This window comes from Toxotes jaculatrix, chromosome 7 (genome assembly GCF_017976425.1).
Source record: "Toxotes jaculatrix isolate fToxJac2 chromosome 7, fToxJac2.pri, whole genome shotgun sequence".
Lineage (NCBI taxonomy): Eukaryota > Metazoa > Chordata > Actinopteri > Toxotidae > Toxotes > Toxotes jaculatrix.
In genome coordinates this window covers 18,198,131-18,213,821 of record NC_054400.1, presented here as the reverse complement: position 1 = coordinate 18,213,821, position 15,691 = coordinate 18,198,131, and the positions used below count along the sequence as shown (strand labels likewise).

At 41.4% G+C, this 15,691-nt stretch overlaps 2 protein-coding genes across 6 annotated transcripts; both read right to left on the bottom strand.

The window, feature by feature from the left end:
* Positions 1-3,029: 3,029 nt before the first annotated feature.
* entpd4 (ectonucleoside triphosphate diphosphohydrolase 4) lies at positions 3,030-9,576 on the bottom strand. 2 transcript variants are annotated; one of them, XM_041042855.1, is made up of 13 exons: positions 9,468-9,576; positions 9,121-9,234; positions 8,806-9,003; positions 8,516-8,721; positions 8,169-8,319; positions 7,915-8,018; positions 7,547-7,606; positions 7,179-7,333; positions 6,391-6,557; positions 5,966-6,290; positions 5,408-5,493; positions 5,114-5,275; positions 3,030-4,308 (listed from the first exon to the last, which is right to left on the bottom strand). In XM_041042855.1, the coding sequence occupies exons 2-13, from the start codon at positions 9,126-9,128 to the stop codon at positions 4,074-4,076; spliced, it is 1,857 nt and encodes a 618-aa protein (XP_040898789.1). In that variant the 5' UTR covers positions 9,129-9,234; positions 9,468-9,576; the 3' UTR covers positions 3,030-4,073. The 2 variants fall into 2 exon arrangements, with proteins under 2 accessions (XP_040898789.1, XP_040898790.1); XM_041042856.1 differs by having other exon boundaries at positions 7,203-7,333; positions 9,468-9,568.
* A 907-nt stretch (positions 9,577-10,483) lies between these two features.
* On the bottom strand, positions 10,484-14,765 carry si:ch211-214j8.12 (uncharacterized protein LOC100000539 homolog). 4 transcript variants are annotated; one of them, XM_041041381.1, is made up of 5 exons: positions 14,676-14,765; positions 13,839-14,153; positions 13,278-13,444; positions 11,615-12,849; positions 10,484-11,315 (listed from the first exon to the last, which is right to left on the bottom strand). In XM_041041381.1, exons 2-5 carry the CDS (start codon positions 14,089-14,091, stop codon positions 10,922-10,924), a joined length of 2,049 nt encoding a protein of 682 aa, XP_040897315.1. In that variant the 5' UTR covers positions 14,092-14,153; positions 14,676-14,765; the 3' UTR covers positions 10,484-10,921. The 4 variants fall into 4 exon arrangements, with proteins under 4 accessions (XP_040897315.1, XP_040897316.1, XP_040897313.1 ...); XM_041041382.1 differs by having other exon boundaries at positions 13,839-14,156; positions 14,676-14,739; XM_041041379.1 differs by having other exon boundaries at positions 13,839-14,156; positions 14,575-14,692.
* Between the last annotated feature and the right edge of the window lie 926 nt (positions 14,766-15,691).

Sequence of the window (15,691 nt, the reverse complement as noted above, 5' to 3'; positions counted from 1 at the left end):
CCAATCAGGTTCCAGGCATCAGCAATGGGCCGGCCCTTTGTTTGAGGCAGCCAATGAAAAGTTTCCGTGGTAGATTCCTCTGACACTTCACTTCGCTGCTGTAATGTCAGTTTGCGAGCATCACTATCCGTCTGTGTTTTTTGTCTGAGAGTTTTTGAATGGGTTTGACAGAAGTCTAATCGCACAGCCCTGCCTGTGCAGATACGTAGGTTTGGTCTTCTTATCAGGCAGCAGCGGTTAGAGAAATCGTACAACTTTCCTTTTTCATGTGGACGTATCTCCAATTTGAGGTTTGCTCACACTGAATATGGTTGTACCAGGGTTTAGGCGTAGGCTATTTGGACTGAAGAGGCATAAAAACTATTTGACTTGTAATAAAACTATTACAAGTCAAAGTTCTTCAGAGTTTTTTTTGCCATATATTAGTATACAAGTGAATTATCGGCTGCTTATCAGAAGCACCCACTATTAATAATAAATTGTAATAAAGATGCATTGACATGTAAGCATCTAATCAATGTTGTAGTTGGTCAAGATGTTTATATTGTTTATTTCATCAAGAACACTGCATCATATTTTATAAAATGATCATATGTATTGTACATAAAATCTTGGAGGATTGCAAAATAGTAATATATGTGGCAGAGAAAAAAAATGCAGTATATCCCTCTGAAATGTCATGCAGTACAAATATGAAGTTCAAAAAGCAGAAATACCTTACACCACTGGGGGTTGTATAGTGTATCACTCCAAACATTAATAGACAAGACAGAATTCTGTCTTTTAAATAATTATTTTTATTTATTTGTCTGGACTCAGCTTTTAAAGACAACATGTTATGACTCTACTATGCAGGTATAGTGGGGGTCTTTTGTTTTGTTTTGTTTATGCAGTATAGAACTATATTAAATTTTCAAATAATGGGAAAAAGGTCAGCTGCTTCTGTGGCACTACTGCTACTGTCCCAGGGACCGGTGTCACAAATTTTGGTCTGCTAGAGTGAAGATGGAATTGAATAAAATGTCAGAAAATCCATTGGAGAGACTTATTTTTTTTAAAGGGAATGAGGAACCACAGACCAAAAGGGCTCTCTGAAACCACATGCTTATACAATAAAAGTTTTTATTGTCTAAAAAATGACTTACTTGGAGGGGAGGAGTAGATAGTTTTTAAAATAAAGCGAGTTTATACAACAACCACACACCACCCTCTCACCTGTAACCCTCTTAAATTTGAACATACGGATCTGCACACATCATCACATCATGTGAACAGTCATATGAAATGGCCTAGAGTGAGCACAGAAGCCTCTTAGCAGAAGGGCGCGCCACATCCATGCTTTAGTTTCAGCTCCTGAATAAGAAATATGACACTGTTATCACACTTTCAGACCTGCACATTAAGATGATGTTACCTTACAGGTTCCAATTAAGTACTTGTCAAATTAAATTAGTTGTGACCTTGTTGGAGGCCAGTCATCTCAATGAGACTGAATTAAACGGACATCTGCACATTTTTCGCATTACATCTCTTATTCTTAATATTTTTTTTTCCTTTTTTGACTGTGTCATCCTGTCTCTTGTTGCAGGCCAAAAGTTTAACATGTTCATATCCAGCTGGATGCCAGTTGCCAGTCTTTAGGATATCACCCAATTCAGCTGAACATTCTGAAAATTTAGTGGTTCTCTTTTTACACTACAGAAAGAGAGATCTGAACATTTGTTTTCTCCAATTTTGTGAACTGTCAGTCAAAATATTTGATTTGTGAATTATCTTGTTCTATTGAAGAAAGAAACTGCATTAATTATCTTTATGGCAACTGAGCTGAACTTGATCCATTAACTACCCTGCGTCCCTCATCGCTGGCTGAAACATAAGCTCCACACACAAAGCACACTGCAGGGTCTGCGTGGGTGTGCCGGCGAGCCAGTGAGACACGTCAGTGACTCAGCATTATGGGCGCCTGACATCTTAAAGAGCCACTTGTTCGAACAGTGTTGTTAAAGCTGGTGTTCACATGTTTACAAGGGAAACTACAGTCAGAACTATAAGACTGATCATGTAAACCTTGTACAAGTAGAAATTACGTACTGTTTATGACCACCACTTTATCATAAACTTTGGCACAGGTATGATTGAGGTGTAATTGTTAAAACCCTTGTTCTTTACCATTAACAAGATTCACAGTGGCTATGAAATAGATCATGTATTCAGTTCAAATCATATGTGCAACAGAACAAGCCTCATTTTGTATGATATGGACTGTGGACGAGTATATAAGTATCTTACCATCAATCTGTATGTGAAACAATAAAATAATTTTACTGTGGAAATTGCAGCAAATGAAGGCTACAAATACCATCTCATGGAGACCACACAGGACGGTCTACTGTGTCCCACATGCAGAGTGCATCAAGTATTAACACTTACCTCACACAGCACAGAAAATGGCAGGCTCCCTCATTGTGTTTTGACCAGATAACTGAAATAATGCACTGGTCACTTTAGATGCGGTCAATTCTCTCAGTAGTTATGGCAAAAACTCAAGTGAAGAAATTCACTCATTTAAATTCAGTAGTAATTTTAAGTAGTTCTTCTTCCTCTCAAGCTGTGCAGTTTAAATTATCTCGTTTGTCCCAGTTTCATCAAAAGCTGCCTTTTCTAGCATTGGATCTGCAAATGAAAACAAGGACAGGTAGTGGTCTAACAACACTTCTCTCAGGATGCCTCTGCACAGCTATAGCACACCATCAAACCCACTGCAGCACCTGCACTGAGCTAATGTGGTCACGTGGCAGAATGCAGATTACTACAATTGACTGATGCTCTCATGGAAGACTTAATCCCAAACACCAACGAGCAAAATCTTTGCAGTGTATTTGGATAAACTCTTACCATTTCTGCAACAGAAACATTGCAGTGTTTATAGGTTTAGAGCAACTACCAATTTCAGATGAGCTTCAAGGAAATACAAACACCATTTTGTTTAGTCTGATCTCCTCCACATGAAATAAACAGCCAGACAAGTATACCATAAAACCTTTATTACTGAATTGCAATGTGACGACATTTATTTCGCATTCATCTGTGCAAACATTTCACTAGACCATTTTCATATAAATAATGGGGCATGTGCTCTCATTTACAATCCCCTCACAGCAGTGATACGACAGCTTCCGAAAATGAAGCCCAACATAAATATATGAAATGGTATCCGACGTAATAGTCAGATAACTCAACACAAGTATTTCAGCAGGGCTTTGAGAGAGACTGACACTCCACACAAAAGAGTAGATGTGTTTTGGAGAACTTCCCAACAGTGACAAGACATGTATTGCACTGGAGGCTGAACAATTTGGAAAAGACACACGCACGCACGCACACACACAAAGACCATTCCAGCTGGGAAGTGCTGTGCAGTTTCATTCTCAACTGCATTACAAAGTGCTCCTTCCACTAATTAGAAAGAAATTAGTATTGCATTTGAGGTTTCTGTAGACAACTATAAAAATAAAACAAAAAAAAGAAATATGTGATCATGCACATATAAAAAGGCATAAAGAAAGGCAAACGCCCACACATAAATACATACAAAGTATTCTGCCACTGTGAGATATCTGTCAAACTTTGTGAAATTCAAAGTATAGATTACATAGTTATTCGGGTATGGATGATTACCTAGAGAGAAAAGTACCGTTGTGTGTTTTGTTTTGTTTTTTTTAGAAATAAAATAGAAGACACCAGGAGGCAGCTGCCATTTGAAATTGACAAAGGAGTATCTGACAGGCAAGAATATGAAAAAAAAAAAAACAAAAAAAAACATTTCAATATTTAACAAAATAACTTAAACACAAACACTGGCTCAGGCAAGCCTGAAGACTCCCATAAGATTCTGCACATTTGTCCAGATCTCGGTACCATCTATCTCTCAACACATAGCAGGGAGCAGCCCTGTTTTCAGGGGAGCAGCCTTCATAAGCTCACTGAACAGGCAGACAGCTTCAGAGAGAAGAGGAGTGAAGATTGGCTTTGGAAAGTCAGACATGCTGTCCAGACTTTACGCTCTACAAATTTTAGAGGTTGATAGGGAGTGTGGGTGAGCCAAGGCCCTCTTCCAGCCACGGTACAGAGGAGGGGGTGGAGCGTTGTGCCGCGCGCCGGTGGATGCGGCGCAGTCGCAGTAAGTACAACATAATAGACAACAACACAATGAAGAAACAAGCCAGGAATAAGTAGTGGTTGTTGACAAAGGAGAAGCTGTGCCGCCAGTGAGAATGCGCTCCTTTCAGGCTTTCCTGTTGGATGTCCCTGAAAGAAGTCAAACAAAACAAACAATCCACACATATCAGGCCAGCTCTGAACAAAGAGATAATGAGCACAGAATAATTTCATTTGGGGCCCTGTTCATTATTTGTTAAGAACTGAAGAAGTTTGATTTGATAGATGATATGACAAGAATCCTGTTTTTTTTTTTTTTTTTTAAAGCTTGGCTTAAGTTTCTTTTGAGCTTCTGTCCGAGCAACATGAGATTAGGCTAAAACCTGCCAAACTGCAATCTCACTCCAAGTAAGCTGGATCAAGACCAACTCTGTTTTTTCTAAATGTTAACACATAAATTTAATCTCAGATTTTTTTTAAACAGTAGTCCATTAACAAGGCACCAAAATCCTGAGACTGAAAGACACAGGCTGTTCTTGTATAAAAGTGTATATAACTTGTCATTACTGGAGACTTTTCCAGAGTTTCTTTCCACAGTTAGAATATGTCTGAAATCAGAGATATTCCTCAGTTTTAATTTGCGTCCTGCTGCCAAATGCAGAAAAAGCCAATGACTCTTTAAGCCTTAGTGCTGTGCGGATTTAACCTGGCAATCCTACATACTGATAATTGTTTCAACTCTCCAGTTATGCGCAAAATAAGTGTTTTATTATCAAAGATAGCTTTGAAGATCAAACAATCACTCCTCCACTTACACTGAAGAACAGATTTAACTAGATGGGATTTATAAAGATCTTTTTTGCTGGCAAACAATATTTAGTATTGTAGTAGTAGTAGTTAGTAAAGTGACTGGGAATGGGGCACAGGGGAGAAATAAAAAACAAATCCATCTTACCTCAAGGGAAGAAACCGTGTTCTGTAAAGTATAGCTCCAAGAGTCCACTGGACCTCCTTATCATAGACCAATAGGGCAGTCTTTAGGTTTTTATAATTGGTTGGGAAAGAGAAGCCTGAGTGCAATACTTCATACATCCACGCTGATTTAAAACACTGGTACCTGCAGAAATAAACATAAAGCCACTGATAAAAAAAATCTTAGCCAGACCATCAGGCACATTGTTTTGGAGGGAGTGTAGCCAAGTGGTTTGTTGAGCTTTAGAGGTGGTTTTCATGATCCTGCATGACTTACTTCAGTCTGTGAAGATCAGCATGTGAGGCATACAGGCCAGAGTCAAAGCGTTCCCTCAGAGTTTTCCACTGGGTGGCACAGTAACTCTGTAAAAGTTCAACTACAACATCAGCAAAGTTTCCAGTGATAAGACATCAATGAATAGTACTTTGACCTCTGTTTCTCCCAAATAATTATACTATTTAAACTACAATAGTATTATATTTCAAAGGCCAATCAAGGATCAGTTTCAACAATTTAATATGTATTAACAGAATCCTGTATATATTGGTGGTGAAAAAAAATGCAGCACATGCCTTTTACTTCAGTGTACGTAAATGGTCAGTGTCAATAGTTTTAGAAACAAAACACTGTAGGTCTTGAACACAGCAAAATAAAGATAGCTTGTATGGTGTGTGACTATTTGACATACGTAAAGAAAATGATGGTGCTTTTTACATTCATAACACAGCATTGCTGGTAAAATAAAGCTTTAAGAAAAATGTAGGGAATAGTAAGTTTCTTATTTTAGTAAATCCAACATGCTTGATGAGAGGGATTTTTCTATGTAGCATTTACCTTAGCAGCCTGGGCATATTTCGTAGCGTTATAATCTCCACCCATGCGCAGCACATCCTCGGTGCAGTAGTAGAACTCAGAAAAGCCGTAGAATTGACTGTTGCTGTAGTCAATGGCTGGCTGGTAGACACCACTGAGGGAGGTCTGGGTCTCATTGGTGCGGTTAAGGAAGGGCTGGAGAATCTGGCGACACTGGTCAAAGTCTCCTGTGCCTCGCAGATAGAGCTTCTGTGTAGCTGGACCAATCTCATCCTGCAGGTCTGTGGGTAGACACGGGTCCAGGAGGGGAGACTCTGCTGTCTCACCAATATGCTGATCTAAGAGCCTGCATAAATCAGTAATAGTGTAAATACTGTGGGCTGACTGGAAGGAAAGATTTGCAAAAATATATAGATCAAGCGATCAGAACCGGCTGTGGATCTCACTTGTTTCGAGTGGCAGTATTTCTGAGAAGGCTTTCCTCATATCTTTGGCGTGCTGCATTTCCTCCAAAACCCAGGAAGGTGGAGACATAAACACGATAAACATGCTCTGTGCGATGTGCGTCACACCCCAAGTTGAACTCTGCCAGTAAGTTCTTGGCAACTTCCTCCTAGGGAACAAACAAAAATCAGCCTGGGAATGATGACACTCCTGTAATAAACCCATGCATGGGTTTTATATTTCCAGAGGACAGCCGCGCTGACATGGAACACATTAACTGATGTCTACTGCAGGTCAACTATTTTTAGGGGTACATTAAGAGTACAGCTAAATTTTGTTATGTCTAGTTTAATGTATTTAAAAACTGCAAAGAGCCAAAGCTAAAATTGCCAAACAAGATGGCTGTGAAAACTCAGATGCACCTCATGTGGTGTAAAGAAAAAACAATGACAGCAAAAGGGACATGCAGTGTATGAAAAACCTGCCACTGTACATAAATCACTAGCTCACAAACACAAAAACTTGACACCGACAACTTCCACTGTACTTGCTTGTCTCTACATAAATGACTTTATGTTCTCAGTCCTGAATCCTGCTATGGTTTCATGCAGCAGGCTTACAGTATGCCTTCAACAGTGATGAATGGAGAGCAGATCATCTCCACAGGACAAAAATGGTGCATACAGGTTTAACCAGGGAATGATAGAGGTTGGAAGGAGGAAGAAGAACAAAGGGTGAGTGACAAAAACCCAAAGACAGCACAAAAACAGAATTGGTTGTGGATAATAACCTGCTGTGGAGAAGCAAAGCTTACAGTTTTGGGCACTTCGTATGCGATCTGTGTAGAGACCCCGCCCATGTCAAGGACACCGGCAGTCCTTTTCCTCACCAGCGCCTCCTGCTGATCACCGCCTGGGACATGTACCTCCACTACAGCTTCCCCATCTTGTACAATTGACGGGACAGAGGTGAGATAGTCAGGCAGGGACGGTACATCATATGATCATTGTGTAACTAGAGTTCCCGAATTGTTTTCCCCACATGTCTTTATGTAAGTTAAAATGTAGCGCCTCAGCTGTTTAATGGCAAAAAAAGCTAAATAAAAATTAACTTATTAAAATCGTATGCCATTGAAATATTACCTGCTTAGGTCCTTACCATTATGCACATGGTCAAACCTTCCAAGGACGAAGTTTATTCCAATCCATGCATAGACACCTAAAACAAATGTCAGTTATTGTATAAACTTTGGTTTTAAATCCCATAACCCCTATTTTAGGTAATACAAGATTGTTGCTTAATTGACAAATTGTTTAATTTGGGTGTCAGTTATTGTGTGCAACTGGCAGGAAATCTGTCAGCACCCATGAAGTGATGAATCAACTGCACTGTATTAAATGTTAGAATAAAATGCTTTATAACTTCTTTATAATATGCTTTATAACCATAAAGCTGCAACTACAGTAGACTTTAGTTAAGAATACAGCTTTTCATTCCTGTCTATTCTTATCATTCCTTTCATTTACCTTCTTGTTTTCCAGAAATCACTTCCACATGGGAATCAGAGAAGAGGAAGTTGAAGTGGACCGGGATGTCCGTGCGCAGATCCTCAAGAAGTGCTTCTTGTTGACTGAGATTAGACACACACCAAAACTTTATCAATAATAGTTTTCCCTCTTCCAGTATAACCCAGTCAGTGCTATATAAAACCTAAGGTCTGAGCCTTTTATGCTGTTCTATTTACATCTTACAAGGTTATTCTCATTAAGCCCAACTGTACCTTTCAGGAAGGATTCTCATTCCAGCTGTGCATAGGATATACAAGGGTGTTTCTTGGTGCTTATTTTTGGGAATGTGTTGAGCGGCAAAGCTCAGCAGTGGATATATATAATTACTGGCTTTCTCTGGTGTTTTAGCCAATTCAGAGATACCTGCAAGGAAAAAGCATAAAGACCAAACATATTGTTTGAGAATGGGTAGACAACAGGCTAGATCATAATGGTTTGTCTTGCATTATATTTAATAATTTGACTCTTTAAAACGAACTGCCTTAAATGCTAAATATTTAATACCCTCTCATTTAAACAACGCTTTACTTAATGGGAAGCCAAGCACTTGAAAGCTTACCCGGTTTGATCTTCATGACCACTGGCTTGCGGTGTTGATCTCGCATTTGCCGGATGTCCAGCAGTTCATGAGGATTACCATTGTGCCGGGGCCAGCAGTACACAAATACCCTAGAGCCACTGCTGCCACAGTCCACCACCAGACCATAGTTCAGGTTGGGGTTGCTTGTATCTGTTGCATCCACATCGGTCACCCTTGCCAAGTGCCTTTTGAACCATAAAGAATGGTTAACATTGACATTACCCATGTTCACCATGACAAAAACCCTTTGACGGCAGCTGTTAGGTCACCTGTGGAAGTGATTTTCCTTTCTGATCCAGCTGGCGTGCCCCTTCCCAGTGACGAGCAGCAGGTAGAGCAGTCCTATGAGGCAGAGCACCAGGCCGATGAAGAGCAGCTGTCTGAGTGAAGGTATCAGGAGCCGATGAAGAACCTGGGACGACAGGCTGAAATGCCACGAGGCTGGGAAAAGGCACGAAAAGCTGATCCTGTCGGCAGGTAAAGGAAAGAGGAGTCTCAGCACACAGTGTGAATAAAACGCTACAGATATCACGTGAAAGGTATGTGAGTCAAACTACAGCACCGCAGACGAACATCAAACCAACCTTCCCATGGTGCAGATTGTCTTCAACTTGAGGGTTCACTTAAAATCGTTAATCAGTCGGCTGATTTGGCTTATTCCTCGGCTCCATCCCGTTTTCCTCGCTTAACATCATAACCTTTTTAGGGGGGAAATATCAGGAAATGATTTAACGTTATTCGGTTCACATTTGCAAGGTAAATCCTGCGCTCCTGTGTGAGAAAGGCCTAATGTTAGCCGACGGTAATGCTCTCGGTAATGTCTGGCTGTAGGAGCGAGCTAAAACACCTGATTTTGACATATTTTAACGAATCGTCACTGTCAACACAGACGGGTTATATGTTTGTGGTCTTTAGCTGGTCTAATACTTACTAACAAAAAGGTGAAAGCCCCCCTTTTTCTCGAAAATTTGGCATTTCTGAGCAGCCAGATGCTAACCGCTGGCTAACGATAAGCGAGTATGTGGCACGTCTCCTGCGACTGACGTGGTTGTCCCGTCCAACGGTGCGTTCGATTTAATCACCGCGTTGCCCGGATAGAGATCAACAACATGGGTAAACTTATGTTTTTAGTAGCTAAATACATCAATAAATATTACATATAAGAGGAGTGACTTGAAATGTTATAGTAGCTTAAGTTACACGTTGCATAGTGTAAACATAGGCGTAAGCTAATTTTAAGCTAACGGTGTGTCATCACCCACAGATGCAAGTGAAGGCTGGTGCCGATCCGAGGAAGATTGGAAAGACTTGCAGATTTGTGAACAGTGCTGTGGCAGCATACAGCTTGTTCATTGTTAAGTGGCAGCTTTGTACATAAGCCTCACAAAAGGTTTCGCTTTTGCAGTTAAAGGGTAAATGAGCTTTTTTTTTTTTTTTAAGTAAGCCTATGCACTAACATGCACATAGAATACACTCACCTTCACGCAATTATCCAATCAGCCAATTATGTGGCAGCTTCAGTTAATGTTCACATCAAATATCAGAAAGAAAGCTCCTTCAAAGTACAATGGTACTCTGTGCTGGGCTAATTACGTACTCATTGTTATCAATATTGTCATCTAATACTGTTTGTATACAGTATAAAGTGCTTTATTTCCAACATCATACACCTCAGTCATACTACAGTAACAGGTATCTGTAATGTATCCATAATTTCTAATTTTACCCATCTGGCTACTTTTGTCTGGCGTCTTTTGGAGTTGCATTTACCACTTTGCCTCATTCATGCCCTGTAATGTGCCTGCTTGTGATTTTGATATTTCCTAAATGGCAAATATGTATATATGGTGGCACGCTCACACCTCTCAGCCTTGTTGTGTTTTCTACTCTTTTGTGCTCCTTCCTACTTCTCCATTCATTACAGAGGGACAACAACAGTCAAGGAAATTAACATGTTACTTCTTCTTTATTGGTAGTGTACTGAGAGGACATAATACCACAGGGGTTAATCACGCAAGACTCACATGCTCTCTCTTCAGTGCACAATTACCTTAGAAAAACATGATAGTGAAGAAATTTAAAACACACTACACGTTACAAAACTATTGCAATATATCCCAGGCACTGTAAGAATAAGTCCAAAGTGTTTTGATATGAGACAAGAATTAACTGCATATGGGAATCTTTCAGTGCAAAATCAGAAAGATCAATCTGTGTCTGTGTTGCAAAAATTACAAAAATTACAGTTATAGTCATACAAGCTGATATACCACTGCAGCTGACACTGTAAAAATTGTAAATTGTATTTTATTTGAATGATTTAAAGCACTGTTTATCCACCCTCCACAGTTTTGCTTCCTGTGTTGGAAGCTGGCCATTGCTTCACTACTTCCAGACAACTTGGATGTTACTGAACGTCTCGTAGTGCAACCACTCAAACTGACTGATTTGCCAGCAGTAACTCACATCCACAAACTCCAGTCTCTTGCTCCGTTGCATTATATTTCCCACCGTTGTCATCTCCACATCTGTCCGCAGCAGGTCAATGTGCTGTACCCGTCCAAGTGGCATGGGAGGTAAGTCTGTGGAACCTGCAGAAGGATACAGGTTCAAGCCCCCCATGCGCAGTACATCCTGCAAAACGCAGTTCAGAGGGCAGGGCAGGGAGACCAGTGAGAGCTTCTCCAGTAAAGGAGAACCACTCAGGAGACACCTGAGCACCGTCTTCAGGGACATCCAGGACATGACAGGCTTCATTTGGCTATGAGTGTAGGAGAAACTGCAGACAAATAGGAGACACAAAGAGGATGACTTTGATAGGTACTCAAGCTAGTTTTAATCTGCTGTATTTACCATTTTAACCTTATGACTAAGATTTGTGTTTGGTCTATGAGAAACATCTTCTGTTCCCTTGCAAGGCACATCACAGCTGTGTCACAAACATGACTGCTTGTGCAGTCCATTTCAGGAACAAACGGTAAATTCACTGGCTCAGTGGGTCAGTTTTTGTCATGGAATCCTAAACAAGGGCCAAAAGTTCCTAGTGTACTACCTAATGTACCTCAACATCAGCCTTACTTGAGTGTGAGAGAGCAGAGCTTAGGCAGCCGTGGAAGATCCCGATCATTGTGCTGATTCACCTCATCTTCTTCTTCTTGTGGAAAGGTGGGAGGCTCAGCAGAGATGAGCAGGTCTCTGAGTCTAGGACAGGCCCCGATGACCTCCAGTAGAGGGGTGTGAGGGCTGGTTTTTACCCCCTCCAGGGTGAGAGAGACCAGGGAGGAGCCTGCAACTTGCAAGGCGGGAAGGAGAGCTACCAGCGGGCCTGGGAAGTGTATAGAGAGGCTCTGCAGCTGGCCTGACCAGGTCTGGAGCCCTGCAGCTAACAGAGAATGCAGGTTTCTTCCTCTAGTATCTTCATGATCATCTGCGTTAACTGATATGGAGCAGATGTCTGGACATAAACGGCCTAGACTGTTCAGACCGTCACAAGTTAAGCCCTTGACGTCCTTTAGGTTCAGGATCAGGCTCTCATCACCTGACTGTGACAAAACTCTCTTTCTCCTTTTTCCCTTTTGGCTCACAGAGCAACTTGTCTCTTCATCTCTACTTGCATCTTCCTCATTCTCACCACCATACCCTTCCCACATTATCCCCTCCTCCTCATCCTCCTCCTCATCATATTCTTCATCTGTTGCTGCTGCTTCTCTTTTGTTCCTCCAACTATCAGTGCCCTGCCTAAGCTTCATCTCCCTCCACACCTCCCTCAGCCTTGGAACGCCTTCTCTGTCAGTGAACTCATCTGTCTGGCTAAACTCTTTGCGATCAATGATACAGCAGGCCTGTGAAAGGCCATCCAAGGCCACTGTCTGCAGGCTGGGCAGGGAGAGGAGTAGGTAGGCAGCTGCTGCCACAGGGTCTCCCTCTTGTTCCCCAAACCCAGTATCCAGAGCCAGCAGACTTCGGAGGGGGAGAGGAGACAGGGGTGCAGAAAAGGAGGAGGAGGGGTCAGAGGAAATAGGAGATTTAGATGTAGAGGTGCACGGGGAAGATGAGCTAGAGGGACTTGCAGAGGATGAGCAGAAAGCCCCGCCAGCAAGAGGAAGTAGGGCAGCAGGGGAAAGGAAATGACAGCGGGATACATCTAGATGGTGCAGCAAACGGCAGCGGTGGGCAATCGTCCTGACCACACATCTGTCACATGTCATACCCGCCAGGGAGAGAGAGCGGAGAGCAGGTAGACACCAGAGAGTTTCAGACAGGACTTTTGAAGGCAGTTGCTGGGCTCCAGATAGATCCATACTCCACAGACCCTAAGACAAAAAGTAAGAAGCATGAAGAGACACCGGACACAAGACATCAGAAGAAAAACTGTTTTTACTAACTTCCTCAAATCTATAAAAAAATGCATTTCTCTCCATAACTCTACAACAAAGGAAAGATGTGGATAAAGAGAAGAAGAGGTGTTCAATTTTTAAGTTTAAATGCCTCTAACGTGTGCATTATGTGCACAGGGCTCCACTCAACAACAGGAAAATAAAACGCTGACAAGATTCAAATCCCTGAGTCCACAAAATAAGAGTCTGAAACTTTTCTGTCTTTGAATAAGACACACTGTGCAGCTGACTCTCAACTATTAACTACACTTTCAGTTATTAGCAGTAAATGACACCGGTTCCAAAATGTGGTTTTGAAATACAAACAGTAGTGGAAGACAAGGACACAGTGGTTTCTATCTGACCTGGCAACGTGCAGCAATGTGGGAACAGAGGGCGGAGGTGACCAGACCAGGACACCTCTCCAGAGACAGGTTACGGAGTTGGGGGACCAGCAGGAGGTGGAGAGCCGCCCGGGACAACTGTTTTCTGGTGCACAGCAGCCGTGTGAGCTCCTCCACCAGATCACCCGCTACAGTAGAGAAGGAGAGAGAGAGAGAGAGAGAGAGAGAGAGAGAGAGAGAGAGAGAGAGGAGATATTGTAGCAGCAGTAGAAGTGATCAATCACTCTGTAAATCATTTAATCTGTGGACATAGAGAGGTTGTAAAAGGAACGTGTGTGTGCATATGAGGACGTAGTTAAGGGAAAATATGTGGAGCCCTTTATTCAACCTCTGACTCATTCTGTAGGATAATAAAAAACTGTTCAGTTCCCTTTATAGGCAGACTTTAAATTTTATTTATATCTCAGGCATTTTGCTAATGTAGTGACTTAGTATATGGCAGTTGCTAAAGTTCACAGGGTTACTTGACACCTGAGCTGCACAGTGGCTGCACAAGTGTTGAGGAAGCCCTCACAAACTCACGCAGTAAGTTGAAAGGTCCCATAATGTAGCTGAATGAATACTGATCCAGGTATTTGTCAGCATAATCCTTCACCCACACTTCCTTCATGTTGTCAGCAAGGCTAAGCAGACACAGCCGTGTCAACGAAGGGATGGAGCCGTCTTCTTCTGTCTGCCTGCAGCTCCCCATCCACTTCATTTTCCTCACCTTCCTCTTCCCAGCCCGAGCCTTCGCCCCACCATGTTGACTCAAAACAGCCCGAAACAGAGGCATTGCAGGAAGGCAGTGACTGGCTGCAGAGCTGAAGTGGATGGTGGACAGATGGCTTCTTCTAGCTGCTGGTGGGCAATGATGGGATGGTTAACAGGATAGAAAGCCCTCGTTATTTTCATCAAAAATGTAAAAAATAAAATGAAATAAAAAATAAAAAAGAGGAAATAAACACTTGTGTAGGAAGAGGGGAATCTCTCTTCCTCTCATATAGATCTGTGTTCAAAAATAAACAATCAGCATTTACAATTTGATCATTATTTATTTACTATTATTTTTTGCAACTATACTTTATTTTGTTTTTGTTACATTTAAGAGGACACACAAGATTGCGAGACACTGGAATAAGTAGTTACCCTCACTAATACACACTGTACACAGCTAATTATTATTACTGCCATATATATTGGCATAAATATAAACAGAGGGGAGGGTACTGTATATAATAACCTACGGAAGATAAATTTCTGTTGCATTGACACCTACCTGCCAGCTCTAACAGCGCTGGAAGTTTTAGGTATCCAAAAAAAGAAGTGAGAGTACAGTACAATGTCCAGTAAAACAAAATGAGTACTTGTCCAACTTACGCTATTCTCAGCAGCACTTCCTGACTGTTGGCTTGAGGACTTTCCAGCCCTGTGTGTGGTCTCATAGGAACAACTTCCTGTCAGGTTGAGTAGGCTGCTGGGAATAAATCGAGGGATAGCCTTGAACTCCAACCGTGGTTTGAATCCGGAAACAACCACATATAGTCAGTTTGTGCATACTGGCATTTTGATTGGTGATTCGGCCGTGCACAGCCTGCGTGGTGATGTCCTCCTGAAAGACCAAATTTAGGGCAACAAGTCACGGATCCACGGAACGTGAGTCATGTTCAAGGCGACAGGCAGTTTCAAAAAACGTTTCCGCTGGCATTTTCCAGGCTTCATGTTTATGGTTTCCTGCCATTTTCTTATACGTGCAAATAAAACATATCATTCAAAACTGAAAAAATAAAACAAAAACTTACTCTTCAGGTGTACAGGACAATCAAAAACACAAAATAACAGACCTGGTTTCCAGGGATAACACATTCGCTCATAATGAGGCTCAATGTAACTTAAGTACAGATTGTACGTGTATACACTGTATGTATGTATATATTTATATGTATACCATTTATGACTGTCTTTAATTATCTCTGCAAAATACGTAAAACCAAACAACAAAAACAAAACTTCATAAAGTGTTTCATTAATTTTCAAAGCAGAGAAAGTCCTTTTTTTTCACAACTACTACTTTGTCTGTTTTGTTTAGTGAAACTACCAATAGCCTCTAACCTTGTTGATTTTACATTATTACTTTTAATCATTGAGGATGGCTGAGGATGGTACATGTAGGTTAAAGGATTGTAGATTATGAGACAGTTCCAAAATATGTCCACCAGACTATCTGCATGGCCTGATACCACTAGAGGTGAGTCAAGTGAGTTCACTGAATAAGATTGGCGGTCTGAGTCTGACAGTGTCCCCCTCTAGTGTCTGAGCCTGTTAGCATGACCTCCTCTCCTCAGTGAACAAGCTGTAATGGTCTACTTCAAAGATGTCCAAACTGTACCACAAAG

Coding starts and splice junctions, on each gene's coding strand:
- entpd4 (XM_041042855.1), bottom strand. Junction 8,019..8,168: donor ATGAGAATCCTTCCTGAAAG/GTACAGTTGGGC, acceptor GTCTAATCTCAG/TCAACAAGAAGCACTTCTTG. Junction 7,334..7,546: donor GTTTGACCATGTGCATAATG/GTAAGGACCTAA, acceptor CAATTGTACAAG/ATGGGGAAGCTGTAGTGGAG.
- si:ch211-214j8.12 (XM_041041381.1), bottom strand. CDS start 14,091: ATGCCTCTGTTTCGGGCTGTTTTGAGTCAACATGGTGGGGCGAAGGCT. Junction 13,445..13,838: donor GGGACCTTTCAACTTACTGC/GTGAGTTTGTGA, acceptor TCTCTACTGTAG/CGGGTGATCTGGTGGAGGAG. Junction 12,850..13,277: donor ACATTGCTGCACGTTGCCAG/GTCAGATAGAAA, acceptor TTTTTGTCTTAG/GGTCTGTGGAGTATGGATCT.